The sequence below is a fragment of the Globicephala melas genome, chromosome 11, assembly GCF_963455315.2.
Source record: "Globicephala melas chromosome 11, mGloMel1.2, whole genome shotgun sequence".
Classification (NCBI taxonomy): Eukaryota; Metazoa; Chordata; class Mammalia; order Artiodactyla; family Delphinidae; genus Globicephala; species Globicephala melas.
The window spans coordinates 81,295,142-81,319,425 of record NC_083324.2 but is presented as its reverse complement, the minus strand read 5'-3'; the positions used below and the strand labels follow the sequence as shown (position 1 = coordinate 81,319,425).

The 24,284-nt window shown below is 39.9% G+C and overlaps 1 protein-coding gene and 1 non-coding gene across 5 annotated transcripts; one reads left to right on the top strand and one right to left on the bottom strand.

Moving 5' to 3' along the window:
• Positions 1–366: 366 nt before the first annotated feature.
• Positions 367–18,828, bottom strand: LOC115848765 (zinc finger protein 184). Of its 4 annotated transcripts, XM_030849690.2 has the most exons (7): positions 18,659–18,828; positions 18,411–18,475; positions 17,972–18,115; positions 10,904–10,971; positions 7,361–7,487; positions 6,907–7,002; positions 367–3,313 (listed from the first exon to the last, which is right to left on the bottom strand). In XM_030849690.2, exons 3-7 carry the CDS (start codon positions 17,976–17,978, stop codon positions 1,353–1,355), a joined length of 2,259 nt encoding a protein of 752 aa, XP_030705550.1. In that variant the 5' UTR covers positions 17,979–18,115; positions 18,411–18,475; positions 18,659–18,828; the 3' UTR covers positions 367–1,352. The 4 variants fall into 4 exon arrangements, with proteins under 4 accessions (XP_030705550.1, XP_060164152.1, XP_060164151.1 ...); XM_060308169.1 differs by having other exon boundaries at positions 18,361–18,828; XM_060308168.1 differs by having other exon boundaries at positions 18,411–18,828.
• A 5,105-nt stretch (positions 18,829–23,933) lies between these two features.
• TRNAS-AGA (transfer RNA serine (anticodon AGA)) lies at positions 23,934–24,015 on the top strand. The gene has a single exon. It is a non-coding gene; the product is annotated as a tRNA-Ser (tRNA).
• Positions 24,016–24,284: the final 269 nt, after the last annotated feature.

The window sequence follows — 24,284 nt, the reverse complement described above, 5'->3', positions numbered from 1 at the left end:
ACTCCCCCAAACCTCCTGTGTGGGAAGGGTCTTGAACTCCTTTTATATAAATAATGATCAACTTCTGTGCTACCTCCTGTTCTCAGAGCTCCTATTCTCAAGGCCAGGCTAGGAAATTGTCAGTTACTCTTAAAAGAGTAGACCTGATAATTAGACTGTATCTAGAGAAAATATAAGGGCCCACTTCTTTATGGCTAGACCCATATTTATTTCTGGCTCAAATGTTATCTTGACCAGGGTTGCCACAAATGGCCATGCAGGCTGTGGGCTGCCCATCTTCAGAAGTGTCACTCACACTGTCATCTGCTTGTGATAACAGGTGGCCAAGGAAAAGCAAGTAAAATGACCATTATTTTATACAGCCGTTTAATTTCTGTACTTTGGTAAGGAAACAAATTTGACCTTACCTCTCAAAGTTCATGAGAAACCAATTTACAAAACAAGGTAACAGTCAAAATTACATTATGTGTACATCCCCTTCAGTACATTATGTGTACTGAAGAGCTAATCTGTGAGCTTCTAGGAGGAGCCACAAGAAGCTACGAAGGAAATGAGTACTGAAATCTAATCCAGTTGTTCTTTCCAGGGTACACATTAGGAGTTTAAAAAAAGAACTGAGGCCAGGATCCCACTCCCTAGGCCAGTCACTGGGGGTGGGGTCTTGGCAACAGAATTTTATAAAGTTCCTTAAGTGATTCCACTATGTAACTGGGGTTAAATAACACAGGTTTAAGCTGTAGTAGAGGATCTATGTAGTTGTGATAAACTTCTAGAATGTTAAAACATACTAGGAGAGAAAATAGTAGGAAGGTTTAACACTTGTACTGACTTAAGCCATTATATATTACTGAATTATTAATTTGAGGGTACTTTACAATTCTTTTTATTAGGAACCGGTTACTTAAAGAACTTAAATGTGTTAGAACAGGAGCATGATAGATCTCCAGTCTAGTTACTGAAACATAAATGTTTTCTATTGGCAAAACATGCATAAATACATACATTCTAGATGCAACATAGCAAAATGTTGATGTACAATAATCCTATTCAAGAATATATTGTGAATATACAAAACCGAATATAAAACTCCAAACGACCTTTGAAATGACCTACTCCAAATCCCTCATTTCACAGAGGAAACTGAAGCTTAAAATGGCTGAATTTGCCAATGTCACAAAGTTGCTTAACAACATAATTGGCTTACTTCAGCCCAATGTACTTTCCATTCCACAGCATGACGGTGAAAAATAAAAATATTTTCGGCAGTTTCTCAATCCACCCTGATTCTTCTGTACTTAAAAGGACAAACTAGAGTAAATGCATCCCCTGTGTTTATGATGTTCCTAGAAGAGTCATATGCCAGGGTGCAGTCTCTGATGTTTGTTGAGAGCAGAACGATATCTGAAGGCTTTTCCACAATCATTACATCCAAAGGGCTTCTCTCCTGAATGAATTCTCTGATGCTGAATGAGGTAAGTGCTCTGGCTGAAAGTCTTCCTGCATTCATTACAGTTGTAAGGCTTCTCTCCAGTATGAGTATTCTGATGTTCAGTCAGATGAGTGCTCCGGCTAAAGGATTTGTCACATTCATTGCATTTATAGGGTTTTTCTCCAGTGTGAATTCGTTGATGCTGAGCCAGATGGGAGCTCTGGCTAAAGGCCTTTTCACACTTATTACACTGGTAGGGTTTTTCTTCTGTGTGAGTTTTTTGATGTTGAGCCAGAGATGAACAATGTCGAAAGGCTTTGCCACACTTGGCACACTCATAAGGCTTTGCTCCTGTGTGAATTCTCTTATGTTGCGTAAGGTGGATGTTCTGGTTGAAGGCTCGCCCACATTCATTACACTTGTAAGGTCTTTCTCCAGTATGTATTTTCCTATGCTGAATAAGGGATGAGCCATAACTGAAGGTTTTCCCACATTCGTGACACTGATAGGGTTTCTCACCAGTATGAATTCTTTCATGTTTAGCAAGAGATGAACTCCGAATAAAGGCTTTCCCACATTCCTTACATTCATAAGCTTTCTCTTGGGTATGAGTCTTCTGATGTTGATTAAGGTTTGAGAGATAACTGAAAGCCTTTCCACACTCATTGCATTCAAAGGGCTTTTCTCTGGTGTGAATTCTCCGATGCTGAGTAAGGGATGAGCAATAACTGAAGGCCTTTCCACATTCATTGCATTTGTAAGGTTTTTCTCCAGTATGAATTTTTAGATGTTGAGCAAGGGATGACCAGTAACTAAAGGATTTCCCACATTCAGCACAATCATAAGGTTTCTCCCCAGTATGTGTTTTCTGATGTTGAGTGAGGTTTGAGTGCTGACTGAAGGCTTTCCCACATTCATTGCATTCATATGGTTTTTCACCAGTATGAATCATATGATGACGTATAAATGTTGAGGGTCCATTGAAAGCCTTCCCACATTCATTACATTTATAGGTTTTCTCTCCAGTATGAATTTTTTGATGTTGAGTAAGGTGTGTGCTCCTGGTAAAGGTTTTATCACATTCGTCACATTTAAAAGGTTTTTCTCCTGTATGAATTTTCTGATGTTCCATAAAGTGGCCTCTCTGGCTAAAGGCTTTTCCACACTCATTACAAGTATATGGTTTCTCACCAGTGTGAATTCTCTGATGCTGAACAAGATGGGTCCTCTGACTAAAGGCTTTCCCACATTCATCACACTTATAGGGTTTCTCTCCAGTGTGAATTCTTTGATGTTGAGTAAGAGAAGGACCCTCAATGAAGCCTTTTCCACACTGATCACATTTATATGGTTTATCTCCAGTATGAATTCTTTGATGGTTTATAAGGTTTTCACTCCGGCTGAAGGCTTTTTCACATTCATTACATTTGTAGGGTTTCTCTCCAGTATGTGTTCTCTGATGGCGAATAAGAGCTGAACAGTAACTAAAAGCTTTCCCACATTCATTGCACTTACAAGATTTCTCTTTTTTAACCGGCTTTAAATTCTGTTTGACACTTGTTTTGGTAGAGGTCTCTTCTGGAGATACTTCTTTTTGTGTTAAAAGGTCTGAACTCGCATTGATGCTTTTTTCAAAGTCATTATTTACATGGTCTCTCTTCAAAGTAGGTACTGTCTTGTCAGTTATTTTTATTTCCCTTGGCAGGGCCTGTTCATTTGCCTGTTGCCTTTCTGGACTGCCTTCAGATTCCCCAGTTTCTAAGACATTGGAACCCCAAGGATCATCCCTTTTGTGCTTTTCTACTATTGCCTCTGGAAATGGCTCTTCTTCAGAAACGTCCAGCTCTGAGACTGATATGCTATTTTCTGGTCTTGTCTCCCAGTCTGAAAGAGAAAATGTCAGTATTCTCTGAATTGAGGGAAAAAAAACAAACACAACAACAAAAGTGTTATTGTGGGAATGACCTAATGAAACTAAAAATAAAGCCCTCAGCAAATTCTGAGGATTTTCAAACACAGCCCTATTATTTAGGGAGAAATTTGGAAAGAGCTAAGGAGAACGAGAAATAAAATATGAGAGTAACAAGAGAATGTCTAATTCAACTTCACAGATAATCTCTAAGAACCAGTAAGGGAACTCCATTTAAGTTGATAGTAAATTTAGAAAGTGACCACAGAGATAGATAAGAGGAGACAGAGATGGACTGAATCTAAAGGAGGCAGTCTGAACTGGGATTCCTTGCCAGTGAACAGCAACAAAAAGTCTAAGAACCATGATTTCAAGACAGGATAAACACAAGACATGACTATGGCTCCATGATTTTTAGCCTAGAAAACGGACAAAATAGTCATATCACTGCTAGAAATGAGAAAGTTGTAAATAGTAAAGGAAGTAATTTAGGTGGAGGAAGATACCGAGTTCAACACTAGGCATTTTGAGAATTAGGAAGAGAAATGGAAGACTAGACTATAATGGTGTTTGTGGGGGTGGAAGATGTATGTGAAAGAATGTATGTGAAAAAAAAGCAGCAATGGAGGAAGATCCTTGAGGATGTTTAGGGTAATGGGACGAATAAAATATACTAACGAAAGAAAGCAGTTTTTCAGCAAGCAAACAAAAGAATATAAGAAACACAGAACCAAAGTTGTTAAAAAGAAAATGAGAACCAGAAAAGTACATAATCAGGACATAGAGTTACAGTACTCTACTGTCTACTCTGGGATAGTTTGTTTTTTGCCAAGACAAGAAAGATGACAGGGTAGTCAATGCTGGCAGATTCAGTAAAGAAAAAAAGGCTGTGTTTAAAACAGCATTTCTTGGACTTCCCTGGTGGCGCAGTGGTTAAGAATCCGCCTGCCAATGCAGGGGACACGGGTTCTAGCCCTGATCTGGGAAGATCCCACATGCCGTGAAGCAACTAAGCCCATGAACCACAACTACTGAGCCCATGTGCCACAACTACTGAGCCTGTGCTCTAGAGCCCATGAGCCACAACTACTGAGCCCGTGTGCCACAACTACTGAAGCCCACGTGCCTAGAGCCTGTGCTCCACAACAAGAGAAGCCATCGCAATGAGAAGCCTGTGCACCACAACGAAGAGTAGCACCCACTCGCCGCAACTAGAGAAAGCCCGCGTGCAGCAGTGGAGACCCAACGCAGCCAACTTAATAAATCAATTAATTTAAAATAAAATAAAACAAAACAGCATTTCTTTGGTTCCACTGGTAACGGCAAGGTACAGCAGACCCCCAGAGAACCCTGAATCTCCTGTGCTGCCAGCCCAGTCATTGTCACCACCATTATCACTGCAAACATAAGAAGCAAGGCAGGGACCTAGAGCTGCCTACCATCCTCTCCATACCTGGTACCATGGGAAATGGTACAGCATGCATCAGCATGCAGAAGTGCAGGCAGCCTCACAACAGCAGTGCTTCTCCAGCAGGGACAAGACAATTAATGTAACACAAGTTTTGGGAAACAGCCAATCAGTATAAGAAATGGATATGTTTTCATCAACAAAAATGACACTAAGGATATACGTGTACAGCAGATAGCCATAAAAAACAGCTCCTGGGAAGTACTTCACAGGGAAAAGGATATGGAGACCATGGAGTCGGATGCTGTTAAAGGCAAAAAGAGTGTGGGAGTGACTGATCTCTAGCTCAAGTTGGAGTTCCAGTTGAAAGCAATAAACATGCAACAGACTGTGACCAATATCATACATATTGTCATATTGTCCACGTACTAACCAAAAGAGTTACCAGAATATCAGAGGTGGGGTAATGAATGAAGGATTGGAGAAAATTCCAGAAAGCCAGACTGAACAGCACCATTCCTACTGCAGGAAGCAATTCTCACTTTACTATATGCAAAGTCGAAGGGCACTGACCACAATATTCAGACACCCATGTGCATGGAGAGATAATAGAAGGTGCTGACATCCAGGTTGTAAAAGAACAACATAGACCAGTAAGACAGAATATATATCAGAATACAATCACAATTCTGCAGGGGCCAAGTCACCAAGACAGCCTAAAGAAGAGGATAGGAAAATGACGCAGACAAGGCCCAGGGCCAGTGGCCACCTCAGTGTAACTTTCCAAAAGTTAACAAACTATAAGCACAAGTTAATAAAGTTCTTATTTTTAAAAAATTAGTTTTCTAAATTGTGTTCCATGAAACCATCTTTTTTTTTGGACACACTGCACAGCACATGGGATCTTAGTTCCCTGACCAGGGATCAAATCCACGCCCCCCTGCATTGGAAGGGAGTAGTTTTAACCACTGGACTGCAAGGGCAGTCCCATGAAACCATCTTTTAAAAGAAAGATTTTAAAGGTGCAATATTAAAAAAAAAAACGGAATCACCGTTAGGAGGACGGGGGAGAGAAATGTTACATTCTATGCACTCTGTTGGAAATTCATAATTCCCAACTACAAATTAAAAAAAAAATTCTGAGTGGTCCTCCAGTAAGAAACCTGCTAAATTTTAGCTAATCCAGTACTTGCTAAATTTGAACATGGCATGAATTGTTTCTCCCCATAAAAAGGACCCCCTACTCCTACCTCATTAAATCTGGAGATACATTCCTTACCTAGAGTGACTAAGTTTGTACATTTTTTCAGGGTCAGATCTTTGAAGAAGTCTCTCTGTGCAGTTTGGGAATTGATGGTTTACAAGAAAGTTATTCAAAATTTCAAGGGCAGTCCAATAAGTGATAGGGTCAGAAGCTACACAATGAGATTAAGACAGGAACAGGTGATGAAGAAATGACGGCTACAGGTATGGAACTCACTTTTGCACAGTTTGGTTGGGAAAGCAAGAAGGCAGACTGGATGGTAGCCAGAAAGATTAACAGTGTTGAGTGAAAGTATTTGGAATTTAGGTTACCTATTTCTGTTTGAAGGTACTGGGGGTGGAGGCTGTAGATCCAAAAAGAAAACTGTAAGGGTGAAAAGTGGGGTAATAATTATGAGACCAGGGCCCCAAAGGAGGCTGGGAAAGGAGGAATCCAGATTCCATGTCAAGAAGTTGCCTTTAGAAAAAAGCAAGAAGGATAATAACTCCTTTGAAAGGAGTACAAAATTAGAATACATGTTGAGACATTTACTGTTTTGACAAAGCATAAGAGAGTCCAGGGCTTCCCTGGTGGTGCAGTGGTTGAGAGTCCCCCTGCCGATGCAGGGGACACGGGTTCGTGTCCCGGTCCGGGAGATCCCACATGCCGCGGAGCGGCTGGGCCCGTGAGCCATGGCTGCTGGGCCTGCGCGTCCGGAACCTGTGCTCCACAACGGGAGAGGCCACAACAGTGAGAGGCCCGCGTACCGCAAAAAAAAAAAGAGAGTCCAGATGCCTTCCCATTCTCCACAGGAGCCACTTTAAAGAGAAGTACATCTACATTTCAGACGTAAAATCCTCTCATCAGGCTGGTGGTTAGTGTCAATAACACTCATCTGCCGGGTATCCATTACTTACCTCCAAGGGCACCTACTGGAATGCTGGGCTCCACAATCCATGGCTCTGTCCCTTGCTCTAACTGGGAAATCACATCAGGTTTGGAAACTTGGAGTCCTGCTCATAGGGGTAAAAAAAGTTACCTGTCTGCACTGAGAGAAAAGTGCTGTATCAGAGTTCAGTCTCATCACTTTGTCTTTAGAGGAAAGGATACATGGACAAATCAGATGGAGTAAAGCATATAAAGCACATATAGCTTCCATGTTATACATTCCCAGATGTGGTATAACTTGGGAACTGATCTGGGTTCAGAAAAATTATTAGTTTGTCCTTCTAGTTGCTAGAGAGTAGAAACCTTTTCAAAACCTTTCAAAGTTTAGGAATCTTTGGTTCCTTAATGGCAAAACTCACCTAAGCACAAGAGCACCCTCCTCCTACACACCCCCAGATAGTAACGCAGAGAAGTCATCCTTACCTATAGAGACCAGATGTGTATAATTTTCCAATGTCACATCCCTGAATAAATCTCTCTGTACAGGATCCAGCTGTTTCCATTCTTCCTGGGTAAAGTCCACTATCACATCCTTGAAGGTCACTGATTCCTGAAATACCAAACATATTTCTGCTTAGCCATAAAGGATTTACCTCAGAAAGGGGTAAAGTTAGCAATACTGACAGAAGTAAGGCAAGCTCTGGGCTATCTGAAAAATGATTTTGATGTTTTCTCCTTCGTAAAATGAATATAAAAACAAAACCTGACTCATAGGACTATTTCAAGAATTAAATAAGCAATGTTCAATATTAAATGCTTAATTTAAGGTCTAGAATATAACAAGTGCTCAGTCAATGTTGGCCACTGTTATTGTTGTTATTGATCTTCATAATCATCATCATCATGATCTCTGTGTTCCAAGATATATCAAGTATTAAGAATATACCTATTAACATCAATAATATGTTTTACTACCTGCAAGTGCAAAAACAAAAACGTTTTTGAAAGAATTTGAGGAGGAGACTTACCCTACCACATTTCAAAATATACTAAGTAACATACCAAAATATACCGAAAGAAAAGATAAATTAGAACAGAGTGGTCTAGTATGGAATAAAACTCAATGAAAAACAGAGAAACCCAAAATATAGCCATGTTTATAAGAACTAAATGGGATTAAGCAACTTTCAAATTAGTTTTAAAAAGCTGGATTATTCACTAAATGGTGTCATAACAAATGCTGTCTATTTGAGAAAAGAAACTAAGGTGAGTTCCCTACTTCACAGCATACACAAAAATATCTGCTGGATTAGAGACTGAATTTTAAAGAAAAAGCAAAAATAAAATAGAATAAAAGACAGAAAAATAGTTTTATAAGCTTGATATGTTGAAGGCAAAAATTATAAGACAGAGAGACTGACACATAAAACCACATAAAAATGTAAAACTTCTGTAGAAAACCATAAATAAAATGCAATATTCTGAGTTGCTACAACTAATTAGCAGAAAAAATGAACAACCTACAACAATAACCAACAAAGGCCGACAACCCAAACAGGCAATTCACCCAAACCATTGTTAACAAACCATGAAAAGATGCTCCACTCCAAGAAAAACATAATAAAACAATGAGATACCAGATTAGTGAACACTGCTTAAAGTGCTCATGTGTATTACGGTGGGAACAGGGCCCTAATGCAATCTATCAGGGGGCACTCTGCCAGGATCTATCAAAACTTTAAATACATATATCATTCAATCCAGATTTATAGCTTGTAGGAATTTATTCTTTAGAAACACCTCAGGGTGCAAAGACATATGTAAAAATTTCCTTGCAACATTGTGAGGGGAAAAAAAAAGCAAACTTAAATGTCTATTAATAGGATAGTGGTTAAAGAATTCATGGTACATCTATACTAAAGCAGCTTATGTAGACATTTTAAAAATAAAGTGTCTCTATATGTACTGATTAGGAAATATATATCATATTAAAAATAGCATACATGGTATTATCCCATTTTTTTTTTATGAATAGGAAAGTTTGTATGTAAATGCAGAGAAAAAGCTAAAAGAATACACTACCGAATATTATCAGTGCGACTGTTTAGTGGGACTCTTGAGGCAATGCAGGGGAACTTCCTACTTTTTCTTTATTTATTATATATTTGAAACTGGGCAAGTGAGTTAATTTTGTTTCAAAATAGATAAATAAATTATTGGGACTTCTACTTCTAACCACGACAGAGCTACTGGACTAGCTCTCCAAGAGTAAACAACTGTAAAACTCAAACTGAAACAAGTGCTTTCGTATTTTTGAACAGCAGACAGAACAGAACTGTGATCCCTGAGAGAAGGGAGACAATCACATGAGCCCCACAGACCCTTCAGTTTCCTGCCTGGAGGCAGAAACTGAGCAAGACACAGTGGTCTCACTGAACTAAGGAAACAAAGGTGGCAGCTCAGGACTACAGAGGCAGGGAATTTGCAGGGTAGATACTAGAGAGAAGGGAGATACAAAGAGGAGGAGCTCCAAAACTCTGGTGTAAATACTATCTCCACAGGCCATATCAAGTTACCAATGTGACATAACTGAACCCAGAGTTAAGAAGACATACGCACAATCAGTTCCCACAAACAGTTCCAGCGCGCTTTAGGAGCAGCACAAGTTTAGCCTGTGAGGAAAGAGTTAAAGCAGCAAGTCCGGCTTGCCCAATCCTTGCTAATCTCCAGGGACACTTGGATCCATGTTTCTGAACCTTAAACAAGCTCTGAAAACTAATGTTTATATAGTCACCGATTGACGATGTTATTGTGTGCCTGGAGCACTGGGACAGGATGTACCAGACTGTCAGCATTGTTTAAAGTATACATGAAGATTTACGATGCACATGTGGTGCCTAGTTTGAGGTCTGCACCATGGCTGGTCAACAGCAAGTACACGCTGATGTATGTGATCAGCTCCCTTTAAGAACTCTGGACTGTGAGACTCAAGAAGACTTCCCTGGGTAGAGACATTTCTCTGTCTCTATGGACAACAGCTCTAGAGAAAGTACATCTGTGTGATCATCACACAAGGAGGACTTGGAAGCCTGCACCTGATTTCTTTGGATTCTTATAAATATCTTTGTCCTTCTGATGCGTTTTGTATCCTTTGTTGTAATGATCCCTATCCCTGAGTTATGCTGCTGGGTTGGGTGGGTCATCCTAGCATATCACTGAACTAAAGTGTAGTCACAGACCCCATGAAACACAGTCCTAGAATAAGGCTACACTAGGTCAGCCCTAACAAAGCTTACAGTTCAAAACCAAACCTCAAAAGGATCAAGCTGTGGCCAAGATGGGATTAACAGGACTGAATTTACCCTCCTTCATTAAAATAACCAACAAATTCCATACAAAACATATGAAACAACAGTTTCCAAGGCACTGAATCTCAGATAACAAAGAATAGTGATCCCCAAGAATCAGTAAACAAATGAAGTGAGCCCTACAACTGCTCCAGCTTACTACCTTGAGAGTGTCCAGGCAGGGGTGCAGGGAAGGGGAACCCAGGAGCGAACCAGCAGACTCCTTGAACTGAAGAGGTAATGCTGAGAGTTTGGGGAAGTCAAGGCGACTAGAGTTCACACAGAGTACTGTAGGGAAGAGAGCTACAGAGGAAAAAAGCAAGAACTGCAGAAACTCTCCTAACCCCTCCAGACCACATACATTTTTGTTGAGTCTCTGTTTTCCATGGTACTCATTTCACCTTTTTAATATTTAGCAGTTATTTGGTCTATTCAGGTAAAGTATCAAGTTTTGTACTTCTGCTCTCTCATCAGTGGCACATGGCAAGACGTAAGCAAGAAGTTAAGTGGTGAATATATTAGTTAAGCTGGAGAGGCAGAGCTAAGAAAAAAGTGGTTGGCAGATGGGAGCCCAGAATGAACTGCCAACATTGGTTTTCAGCTAAACATAACCCACAGCAAAAGAATACACAATCCCACTCTAACAACTGAAATGACATTTGAGGAAATCCCAACTTACCTGAAAACTAGCTGATGGGAGTGAAGTATGTCCCCCTTGGAGAAGGGCAGACTCTGGAGAAGACAGATCTAGGGGAGGAAAAAGAAACCACAATGAATCCTGTCCAAGTTAGCTGTTCCCAGCAATCCACAAAATCCACTTATTTTTCTATATGAAAACAGCAGGAACTATTTCTGCCATTTGAGAAGCCATTTCCTTCTCAAAATCCAAAAAAAAAAAAAAACGTAACTGCTGACTAGGACCCTAGTACTCTCATGGGTAGGCTTAGGAATTAAAGCATTACTTTAAGATTCACAATTTTGCCCCTAGATACTTACAGTCACATGGATCATACAACTCAATCTACATTCCTCATTAAGTGAGGCAAAATATTTCTGCTGCCTTCTCTGCTACATATAAAATATGAATTAATAATCAGATTACTTTCCAAAAGTCTTCCCATGCCCTTTGAAACGTTGCTATTAGTATAAATTACATATCACACCGACATATACTTATCTATATTACCTACCTACCACAGTGTCTAAACTTAAATACACATGGTCAATACTAACTACTGGCAAGAATACAGAGAGATTAGAACTTTTGTACATTGCTGTGGAAGTAAACATTTACCAATCATTTAGAAAAACTGTTTGGCAGTATATACCAAAGCTATACGTACACCTGCCCTATGACTCAGCAATCCCACTCCTGCACATATATCCAGGGAAATGAGGGGTTATGTCCCCCAAAAGACTTGTACAAGACTGTTCACAGCAGGTTTATTTATAATATGCCCAGATTAGAAACAATCCAAATGTCTTTCAGCAGAATGGATAAACTGTGATATAGTCATACAATACAATATTATCCCACAGTGTAAAAGAATGAGCTCTTGCTTTACCTAACAACACGGATGTATCTCATAAACAATACTGAGCAAAATAAGCCAAACACAAAAGAATGCATACTGGGACTTCCCTGGTGGCGCAGTGGTTAAGAATCCGCCTGCCAATGCAGGGGAGACGGGTTCGAGCCCTGGTCCTGGAAGATCCTACATGCCGCCGAGCAACTAAGCCCGTGGGCTACAACTACTGAGCCTGTGTTCTAGAGCCCACACGTCACAACTACTGATGCCCATGCGCCGCAACAAGAGAAGCCACCGCAATGAGAAGCCCGCGCACCCCAACGAAGAGTAGCCTCTGCTCGCCACAACTAAAGAAAGCCCATGCAACAGTGATGAAGACCCAACGAGCCAAAAATAAATAAATAAATAAAATTTTTAAGAAAAGAATGCATACTGTATGAGGACATTTACAGGCATACCTCGTTTTATTGTGCTTCACTTTATTTGCACTTCACAGATACCATGTTTGTTTTTACAAATTGAAGGCTTGTGGCAACCCTATGTCGAGCAAGGCTATCAGCACCATTTTTCCAACAGCATTTGCTCACTTCATGTCTCTGTGTCACATTTCAGTAATTCTCGCAATATTTCAAACGTTTTATTATTACTATATTTGTAATGGTGATCTATGATCAGTAATTTTTGATGCTACTACTATAAATTGCTGAAGGCTCAGAAGATGTTTAGCATTTTTTAGCAATAACATATAGTTTTAGATTAAGGTATATACTTTTTTTTTACACATAGTACTATTGCACAATTAATAGACTACAGTATAGTGTAAACATAACTTTTATATGCGCTGGGAAACCAAGAAATTCATGAGATTCAGTTTATTTCAATATCTGATTTACTGCAGTGGTTGGAACTGAACCCACAATATCTCTGAGGTGTGCCTGTATATTAAGTACAAAAACTTAGACTAGTGGTTACCTCTGGAGGGTTACTGACTGAGCAGGCACACAAGAGAGACCTCTGGGGCATTAGAAACATTTCATATCTTAGTGTGGGTAGTGGTTACACTGGCATATAATATATAAAAATTAATCAACTGGTACGCTTAAGATCTGTGCACTTAATGTAGTAACTTACACATCAATAAACAAAACAGAAACAAACTTTGCTCTTGGGGAAGTCTATTCAGAGTAATGGTTGACGGGAAAGTCCGATTCTCAGAAAGTAGAGGAAGTAATAAAAGGAACTATTATTCCAGACTTAATTTGACCAGTAATGGAAAACTATCTTGTAAAAGAAATCTTGAGAAGAAAATGAAGATGTTAGTTGGAGGAAAGTTGAGGAAATGTTGTACATAGGCAGATATGTACCTAAGACTTTAGGAAAATAGAATAAAGAGAAATGTCTTAGGTAAGATGATTTTGATTCCAAGTAACAGAAACCAACAAAACCAACAACAGTAACAGCTATAGAAACCAACTAAGTGCCTGGCAATAGTAAATGCTCAGTAAGTGTTACAAATATTACCATGACTATAAGGGACAGAGGCTCATGAAAGTTAATCCTAACTATACAATCGTGAAAAATCCCAAAAAGAAAAAAAAGGCAAAGCCTTAAAATGAAACCATTTGGGCTGATTTAATTCTGAGGAAGTTAGAATTAAAAAGAATATTTATGAAAGATATAAGAGGCAAAGAGCTGAGAAGGGGAGAAGGGATGTCATCAACATGGTGGAATAAGAATTTTCTACCACCTTCCCCACAAAAAACACTGATTTAGACAATCATCCATGGTTGAGAGTGTCTTTGTGGAAGTCCAGGAGTCTAGCACAGAAGTTCCAACACACCACTGGAACAACAACAACAAAAAATCCAACATGGATGCATTGAAGAGGGTAAGAGGAACAGTTTCATTTTACCAGCATCACCCTCAAGGAGGTACAGCTCAGTGCCAAGGCGGCCTTCTTGGCCTGTGATTTCTCTCACGGAAAAAAGTGAAAGCATGTGAGTGCCCAGGTTCCCCAGCAGTATGGGACACCACCAAAGATATCCACTTCTTTCTCACCTCATCCAGAATACTGAGGTGTCCTAAGAGAATGAGGGGAAGAGAGCAGCTGGGAGAACAGCAGCCGTGGCACTTGGAGGGTATATCAAAGGAACATGGATCCTACTAACCACTTCACAGACTCAATCAGGAAGCCTGACAAAGAGCCACTGGGGATGCTTCACTTGTGGATCCTCCCAACTGCAATGCTCCATGCACCTCTCCTATACACCCTCCCCACAACCTATGGCCAGCTCTCTGTGCACACCCTAATGGTGGCAAGAGGAGCTTTTATATAGCTATGAACACACACAGAAAGCCAGCCTGACTCTGCATGATTTGGAGAAAGCTACCAAAAGCACCTGAGCATTAGCACCACCAAGGAAAAGCAAAGGTGAAGCTGTTAGCACCCAGCCTGGCTTTGCAGGATTAAGAGATGGCATACAATCTTAAGAAACCCCCTCAAGAGGGAACAAAAAGCATGGAGCAGATATATGCATAGAAGATCTGAGAAAGCCTCAGAATCCCTAACAGAATTGCTGATGGAGGATATTTCTCTCCCAAAGCCAATCAGTAAAGACAGGAGGAGGTGATTTCATCAGTGGTGTTTCTATACACTAAAAAGGAAATATCTGCAAAAGAAATAAAGAAAATAATCCCATTTAGAACAGCATCAAAAACAATAAAAGACTTAGAAATAACTTTCACCAAGGAGATGAAAAATCTGTGGAATGAAAACTATAAGTCATCGATGAAAGAATTTGAAGAAGGCACAAATAAATGGAAAGACATCCTGTGTTCATAGATGAGAAGAATTTCTATTGTTAAACTGTCCATACTACTCAAAGTCATCTGTAGATTAAATGTAATCCCTATCAAAATTCCAATGGCATTTTTCACAGAAATAGAAAAAAAATTCTAAAATTTATATGGAATCAAAAAAGACCCCTAAAAGCCAAAGCAATCCTGACAAAGAAAAACAAAGCTGGAGGCATCAAACTATATTATAAAGCTACAGCAATCAAAACAATATGGTACTGTCATAAAATAGACACAGATACCAATGGAACAGAATTGAGAGCCCAGAAATAAAGTCTCCTATATATGATCAACTAATATTTGACAAGGGACCAAAAATACTTAATGGGGAAAGGACAGTCTCTTCAACAAATGGTGGTGGGAAAACTGGATAATCACATATAAAAGAAGGAAACAGAATCCCTATCTTACACCAATCATGAAAATTAACTTGAAATGGATTAAAGATTTAAACAAGACCTAAAACTGTAAAACTCCTAGAAAACAGGAGGAAAAAGCTACTTGACATCAGTCTTGGCAATGATCTTTTCAATATGACACCAAAAAAACACAAGCAACAAAAGGAAAAAGCAACAAATGGGACTACATCAAACGAAAAACCTTCTTCACAGCTAAAGAAAGCATCAACAGAATGAAAAGATAAGCTATGGAATCGGAGAAAATATTTGCAAATCATATATCTGATAAGAGGTTAATATCCAAAGTGTATAAGGAACTCATACAACTCAATGGCATAAAAACAAATAATCCAGTTTAAAAGTGGGCAGAGAACCTGAATAGATATTTTTCCAAGGAAGACATACAAATGGCCAGTGTATATGAAAAGGTCCTTGATATCACTAATCATCAGGGACATGCAAATCAAAACCACAATGAGATATCACCTCAGACCTGTTAGAATGAATATTATCAAAAAGACAAGAGATAAGTGTTGGTGAGCATGTGGAGAAAAAGGAAACTTTGTCCACTGTTGGTGGGAATGTAAATTGATATAGTCACTATGGAAATATAAATATATACCACATTTTCTTTATCCATTCATCCACTGATGGACACTTAGGTTGCTTTCATGTCTTGGCTCTTGCAAATAATGCTGCAATGAACATGGAGGTGCAGATATCTGAGATAGTGATTTCATTTCCTTTGGATACATACCCAGAAGTGGGATTGCTGAATCATATGGTAGTTCTAGTTTTGATTTCTTAAGGAATCTCCATATTGTTTTTTATAGTGGGTAAACCAATTTACATTCCCACAAACAGTGGGAATGTACATACACACACACATATATAATGCAATATTATTCAGTCATAAAACGGAAGGAAATCCTGTCATTTGGGATAACATGGATGGACTCTGAAGGCATTATGCTAAGTGAAATAAGAGGAAGACAAATACTGCATGATCTCATATGTGGAATCTAAAAGGTCCGAACACAGAAACAAAGAGCAGAATGAGGGTTTTCAGGGGCTGGAGGGTGAGGGAAATGGGGAGATTTTGGATAAAGGGTACAAACTTTAAGTTACAAATAAGTTCTGGAGATCTAACGTACAGTATGGTAATTATTGTTAACAATACAGTATTATACACTTGCAAGTTGCTAAGAGAATAAATCTTAAACATTCTCATCACACACACACCCCACCAAATATGTGTGGTGACCAATGTGGTTAACTAACCTTATTGTGGTAATCATTTTGCAATATATAGGTGGGTCAAATCATAACACTGGACAACTTAAACTTACACAATGTCAGGGTCAATTATATCTCAATAAAGCTGGAAAAAACTTCTCAGCAAAATTTTGTAGCTTTCAGTGTAGAGATCTTGCATATTTTTGTTGGTTTATATTCTTGTTTCATATTTTGGATGCTATTATAAATGGAATTATTATTTTTATTACAATTTCCAATTGCTCATTGGTGATAGAATGAAACAGTTGATTTTTTCATCAAACTTTTTGTTTTGAGATAATTGTAGATACACATGCAGTTGTGAGAAATAAAACAGAGATTCTTTGTATCTTTAGAAAAAAAGAGCTGAGAACAAATATAAGGTATAGCTCAAACCTAAATAATGTTAAAATTTCTAATGATATTAAACAAATCCGAGAAAAAGGACTGTATGATAGCAGCTAGGTTAAACCAAACCTGACTGCATAGCCATACCTACAGAATGTAAAGACAATGACAATGCAGAAAGAAGTCTACAGTGACATATCACAGGGCTCTGTCCTTACCCTGACCTGTTGAATGACATATAGGAAGAAAGAGAAGGAATATTCATTAAATATGCTAGTGACATAAAATTGGAAAGAACAGTTAAAACACTGAATAACCAAGTTAATATTAATTATTAATTATTCTGACAAGCTGGAACACTTGGCCAAAAAATGTGAACAATCATAATAAATGTGAAGTCCTGACATTAAGGATAAAAAACAAGTCTATTATACAAGGATGACATAAATCTAGTTCACAGCAGTTTATGTAAAAAAGATCTAGGACTAACAGCATAATATCGCTGATTTTTTAAAAAGCAAATACAATCTGATACTAAACGGCAGAAATATCCAAATCAAAAGAAATAGTATGTCACACTTTAAGGTATTTTTCAAAGTACATCTAAATGACTGTTTAGTTTTAGGCAATGCATTTTAAGAAGCATGCTATCATGCAGTAGAGTTTTTAGAGAAGAGGTCTAGATATATCGCATGGAGACCCATCAAAGGAACTGAGGCTATTTTGCTTTGAGAAAAAGAATCTGTGAGTAGGAGTTGTAACAGCTGAATTCACATATCTGAAGGGCAGCAATGTTAAAGAGAGAGCAGTCTCTTGCTTTTGGGGACTAAGAACTAAGATCAACACAGAAGTTACAGGGAAAGGCACTTCTGCCTCATATAAGGAACTAAAAAAAGAAAACACCAACAAGGGAATAGTCTGCACCCAAAATGGAGCTTAATGCCACAATTGTTCAGGCATAGGCTTAACAGATGGTCATCCGCCAAGGATATTTCAGAACTGATTCTTACATTGAAGAGATGATTACCAAGATTTTTTCTGACTGTAAGATTATCATTCTAATTTTTAATAAATAGAAATCATGTGAGGGTCACAGACATTCTGAATCATTACTCCTTTTCATTCCCCAATCCCAAAGCCAAGCAGAATTAACTCTTCTTCCAAGTCTCTCCCTATAATGTAAATAAGAATCTCTCCCTATGATGTAATTGTTTCTTTTCTCGATCGTCATATAAGGTTCCCTCCTTCCACTTCTTCCAGCTCTGTCAAGTATTCAATCTTCATGTCATGGCTGTTCTTTTGCCCCCTTTATCCCACTCTCTCCCAAGTCGTCCCCACTACCTTCCATCTCAGGTGCTCATCCCGTTCCTCTTGAAATCTGGACACCAGGGTTTCCCAAGCAGCGTCCCTCCAGTGGGGTCCTCTCTCTGGAGCCCAGATGTCCGGCACGAGTCTGTGCCCTTACACACAGTGAAGCTGGCTGCCCTAAAAGACACAAGATGGGGTCAGCGGCAACCGTCACAAAATCACACCTCAAGAGTTTTGCACAGTGGCCAAGAGGTCCTTGGAAAAGAGAAGTGCCCGGAGAGAACAGTAAAGAGGCATGTGGCACTCCCGCTGAACAAAAACAGAATGGAGATCGAGTACGCAGGTTCGGCCCCAGATTCCAAAAGACCCCTGGCGCCTACCCTAGAATCTGGGCAGAGGCGCCCACCTACTCGGACGGTTACCTCGGTGCACACTTGTGGGTTCACACCCCCGCGGGCTCAAGAAGACACACCTGTTGCGGAGCGGAAAAGCTGGAAGGTGGACAAACAGGGCGGGGCTCGGCTCGCGTCCTTCCTCCTAGGCCGGAACAAAAGAACAAAGCCCTCCCAGGGATCGGGGCGGAATAGTTCCACACTAAAGGAGGAGAGGGGAGCCCCCTTCGAGGACTCCCCAGCTCCCTCTCGCAGAGGCCGCTTCAAGCGGAGAGAGAGAGGGGTGACGTCACGCGGCCAGAGGGGCTGGCGGTTGCCATAGTGATACCTGGGCTTCCCTCCCGCTAGAGCGATTTTCGCACTCTGATCCCGGGTCCAGAAGCTCTGGGACAATCACCAAACCTAGTGAAGTGAGCCGAAGCAGCTGGACTTTCCCCCTCGCCAAGCTCTTTTCACGCCTACAGCCGGCTTCAACGGCCACTTCCGCTGGTGGGAGAAGAGAACACCCACCCCCCACCCGCTCGCTAGCGTTAAACCGCGCCCCGCGGACACATAGGACTACGATTCCCAGAGTGCTCCACGACGCTAAACTCCATTTCCCAGAAGAAAGCCAACGTATGAAATCCAGTGGAGCGGGGACGAGTGTTGTACCCACTAGTCGTTTGTTCGTACACGTCTCAGGTAAAAGTATGCGTTAGAGCAGTGACTCTCAAGCGTGTGTCACCGGACTGATTTTAAGAATACACATTTACACACATATATAATTTAAAAACGCAAACAAACATTTCACAATGCATAACTTGCCTTTATTACCTGCCCTGCATTGTATTTAGTGTTCTATCCCTTTGTTTAAAAAATTCTAGCCGTGACCCATTATATTGACGCTCAACCACGACTCTCAAATGGAGCCCAACGCCAGTCTGTCGGTGTGTTCTTGGGAGAAAAGAATCCAACAGAAGTAGGTAGGTTTCTGTATTTTTAAATGTGTGGCCCAAGCACTTTACTGTGCTTCAGTGCATCTCCATATTTGTATAGTGGGGCTAAGGTCAAGTCACTCAGCCTGTTGACTGACAAAACACTAAACTTGGAAATCAGGAAGACATGGCCTAAGTGAAACAGGAATGAAAGCTGTGAGAGAACAGTCTGAAATAAAAACACTATATGAAAAGGGATTAAAACACGTGCAAGCATATTTAAAATGCAGGAACATAACTAGAATCGTACTGGAGAAGAACTGAATTGATGCTATGGAAAAGTGAATCAGTTATGTATAGGATATTCTTTTAAAGCTGCATGGTTCAAAAGAAAAAGGTGAATGAAATAGAAGAAAGTGATAGATATAAAGGACAGAGGATGGAAAGCCAACATGTGGATGATTGCCCATCAGGAAGGAGAGACCACATGACATCAGCTATCATTTAACACTTTCTATGTGCCAGACAGTGTTCTAAGTGCTTTACACCTGACTTATTTAATTCTTAAAACAATCTAATGAAGTTGTTCATTATTATTCTTTCTTTACTACAAAGGAAACTAAGGCACAGATGAGTTGAGTAACCTGCCCAAGGTGACATAACCAATAAATGGGGAAGCTAAGACTTGAATGTAGTACTTTGGTCCCAAGCTCCTACTTTTAATCTTTAACACTAGAATCCCTAGTAAAGAGATGAACAATTTCCTAAGTTTAAGAAAGAATGCATCTCTCATTCACTGCTAGTGGGAGTGCAAGATGTCCTAGTTTAGAGGACAGTTTGGCAGGACAGTCCTTAGTTTCGAAACTAAGCACACTCCTACAATATGGTCCAGCAATTGTACTCCTTGGTATTTACCTAAATGAGTTGAAAACTTATGCGCACACGAAAACCTAATTGCCGAAACTTGGAAGCAACCAAGATGTTCTTCAATAGGCGAATGGCTAAACTGCGGTACATCCGTACAATGTAATATTATTCAGCAATGAAAAGAAATGAACAATCAAGCTACCAAAAAACTCCACAAAGGAACATTAAATGCAAATTGCTGAGTGAAAGAAGCTAATGTGAAAAGGCTACATACTGTACAATTCGAACGATATAACATTCTGGAAAAGTCAAAACTATGGAGACAGCAAAGATCAGTGGTTGCTAGGGGTTTGGGGAAGGGAAGGAGGGATGAATGGTTGTAGCACAGGGGATTTTTAGGGCAGTGAAATTATTTTGTATGATATTGTAATGGTGGCTGTATGTCATTATACATTTGTCAAACCCCATAGAATGTCAGACACACAGAGTGAACCCTTAATATAAACTATGGTCTTTAGTCAATAATAATTTATCAATATTTGCTCATCAGTTGTAACAAATGCACCGTACTAATGCAAGAATGTTAATAGGGAAAACTAGGGGGAGGGGCAGTGGTGAGAGCATATGGAGTTTTTCTGTAAACCTAAAACTTTTTAAAAAGTCTATTAATTTTAAAAATATGTAAATGTTAAAGGTGCTTCTCTTAAGGTCTCATCAGGAAATGAGGGATGTGTAGTTAGAAACTGGAAGAAAACTGATTCTTGTTGTAAAGTGGCAGAACTTGGCTGAATTGTGTTCTACAGTTGGGTGAAAAACAACTGGTAAGCAATGAACTTGAATATTTAGCTGAGGAGATTTCCAAGCAAAGAGTGGAAAGTGCATCCTGGTTTCTGTGTGCTATTTATAGCAAAATATGTGAGGAGAGAGACAAATTGAGAAAGGAACTGTTAGGCAAAAGGAGCCATTTTTTTATCGTTTGGAAAATTTTCAGCTACACCTTATACAAACGAGGCTTTCGATACAAATTGAAATACATATGTATTGAAAAAACATATATATATGTAAATTTTCTGTCCTCAGTGACTTCTCTTTGTAGTTTTAGCAACTGGATGTACACATAAAAAAAGTAAGCAACCATAGCAAGCAGCATATAGATACTCCCTGAGTGTATATGCAAAATATTGAGTACCTACTATGTGCTGAACACTAATAAGAAACACTCTCTGCATATAAGGTATAATCTAGTGAATAAAAGTCAAAGTTTCTTGAGTTTTTACTTGGCTCCTAGCTCTAGGTACTTTACTTGAACCAACTCATTTAATTAACTCCGGTTACCAAATAGAGAACAGAAAAGGATGGAAATTCACAGAAAACGCATAGGTTAATAATTTAAGATACAACCCTACCTTAATAATGTATCTTTTTGCACAATGGCCATAATTTTGGTAATAACCAGATTTTTTTACTCAAAAAATACCTAATGAATATCTTAGTATGTCATCAATAAATATTCATGCATTGAATGCCTTTTAATGGCAGCAAAAGTATTGCATCATATTGAATAATTTTTTAAAAGAAAAATATTTACCATAGCTTAACAGATACACACAAAAAACATATGAAAGCGAACCACTCAATGCACTTACACAAAGCAAACACACCCATGTACCCAGCACCCAATCTGAGAATCAAAATCATTATCAGAATCCCAGAAACTCCTTCCAAGGGTAGTGGGACCTCCCAGTCACTACCTACCAAGGGTAATCATTACCCTGATTTCTACTGTACAAGGAACATTAATTTCACCTGTTTTTGAACTTTCAAAAGTTGGAATGCACTATAATATGTGTTTTTTGTCTGGCTTTTTCCACTCAATATTAGTTAGTGAGATTTAATCCATGTGGTTGTGTGTACTTGTAATTCATTCACTCTCGTGGTGTGGTATTACATTGGGAAAACCTCTCAATATGTCTTTTCTACTGTAGGTGGACATTTGTGTTGTTTCGAGTTTCGGCCTAAAATAATAACTAGACTACTTTGTGTTTCTTACAACTCAACCCTGGCTCTTCCTTTACTGAGATCTATTCTGATATGTTTAAATTTTTTTTCAGTGCAGTAAAAGTTGCAGCTGTGTCCAGTCCTTGTTCCCTGTTACCCTAAAACAAACTCCTGTTGATAAATAATTTTGGTTCAAACGCATCACTAATTGCTTTCTGTTTTGCATATATATATATATATTTAATTTTATTTATTTATTTTTATTTTTGGCTGCCTTGAGTCTTTGTTTCTGTGCGCGGGCTTTTCTCTAGTTGCGGTGAGCAGGGGCCACTCTTCGTTGCGGTTCTCGGGCTTCTCATTGGGTGGCCTCTCTTGCTGCAGAAGAGCATGGGCTCCAGGCTGCGTGGGCTTCAATGGTTGTGGCACTCAGCCTCAGTAGTTGTGGCTCACAGGCTCCAGAGCGCAGGCCCAGTAGTTGTGGCGCATGGTCCCAGTTCCTCCGCGGCATGTGGGATCTGCCCGGAACAGGGCTCGAACCCGTGTCCCCTGCACTAGCAGGCAGATTCCCAACCACTGCACCACCAGGGAAGCCCCCTGCATATATATTTTTTTTAAGCACAAGGTTTTCTCTGGTATGTAACTTCAGGCAAAACTAGCGTTCCAAATGACTTCAGGAAAAAAAAATATATATATATGCTTGATAAAAATCTATACATCGAATAAAGTGATATGTATAAATTATGGACGGCAATCTTTTATAGCATAATTTCTATCAAAACTGCTTCATGCCTCTCCTGTCAGAGCAGGTCGTCTGCCATAAAACCACTGGACATCGTACGTCTCTCTGTTTTTGTCTCACTCTCTTCTCTACCTCTCCTTCTCCCTCTCCCTCTCGTCCCTCTTCCTCACTTCTCTGTTTAGGCAACGTGGTTTCTCTGTTTGTGATCGTCTTCCTCTTTTCTTAAATCATTAGTAAATAATACCAAGAAGTAGACAAAAGCCAATTACAGTAATGTTTGCACTGGACAGGCTCAGGAAAACACGTGACCCGCAGTTTTGACTCAGATGGAAAAGTAAGAAGGGGGAAAGGAAACATATTTGCGTTGGTTAGATTTCGAGAACATGAACTCCTGTCTTGGCCAAAAATCAAACTAGGATCTTCCTTTTAGAAGGTAGCCAGGTTCCAGGGGCGACAGGAACTCACGAACCATCTATAAATTTTGTTCTTAACGTGACGAGAGCGTGGAAACACACTGTGAAATGCAAAGCACGGTGCAAACACAATGGGATTGATGTTCCCTTAGGATTGATGTGGGCTCGGCACTTGGGGACACCAGAGCAAGGGGATGCAAGGAGGCTTTTCTGCATCATTTCCCTCGCCCTTTACTCAGGACGCAAGTCATCGAACTAAGTTCCTCTCTGAAAGCCACTAGCCACTAGCTGTTCAAGGAGCTTCAGTGCCTGAAAGTTTCAAACAAAAGCTACACGTATCAGGCCTAAAACTAGGATGACAGTCTGATTCCACTTCGTTGGGAGGTTAGTTTGGTTCCAGGTGAGGACATTACAGAGGCCTCAAGTTGTCTGGAAAACCTATTGCTGATGCGGTGAGGACACCCCGTTTTAAGGCTCTCGACTCCCGCAGTTGCCCAGCGAGGTTGACCTCCACGCCAAACTTGCACTTCACCTGAGGGTTTCTATCCAATTTGCAGAGTGCGTTTTCTTGCACTCCAGCTCATTTTTATCCTTTCTTCCCTTTTTGCCCTTACCTTACATCAGCCAGTGAAATTTCTATTTAAGTATTTAACAGCACGCGTTATTACTCGTGTAGTCGTGGCCGAGTGGTTAAGGCGATGGACTAGAAATCCATTGGGGTTTCCCCGCGCAGGTTCGAATCCTGCCGACTACGTTAGCTTTAGCGAGCAAAATACGAAGCTTACTACCTGACTATATAGGTTTACAAGCAACCTCTTTTTCCTTTGCCTCTGTGCACTTCCTTCCTTGGAAACTTGAAAGTATTTCTGGAGTCAACGGATGCCCCTGGTAGGGTTTAGCAACTACCTCCGTGTTCAGTAGATTCAGATCATGGCTGTGAGTATAGATAGGAACCGGTGCACTGGTTCCTTTTTGTCTTTTACCGTAAGGTTGTCACATAGCGCCATCGCCGGCCGCCCCTCT

Bases quoted from the DNA above. Each gene is read 5' to 3' on its own strand.
- LOC115848765 (XM_060308169.1), bottom strand. The intron at 7,488-10,903 runs GTAAGTTGGGAT...TTGGTATTTCAG, and splicing joins TCCCATCAGCTAGTTTTCAG to GAATCAGTGACCTTCAAGGA. The intron at 3,314-6,906 runs GTAAGTAATGGA...TTTCTCTTTCAG, and splicing joins TCCAGTAGGTGCCCTTGGAG to ACTGGGAGACAAGACCAGAA.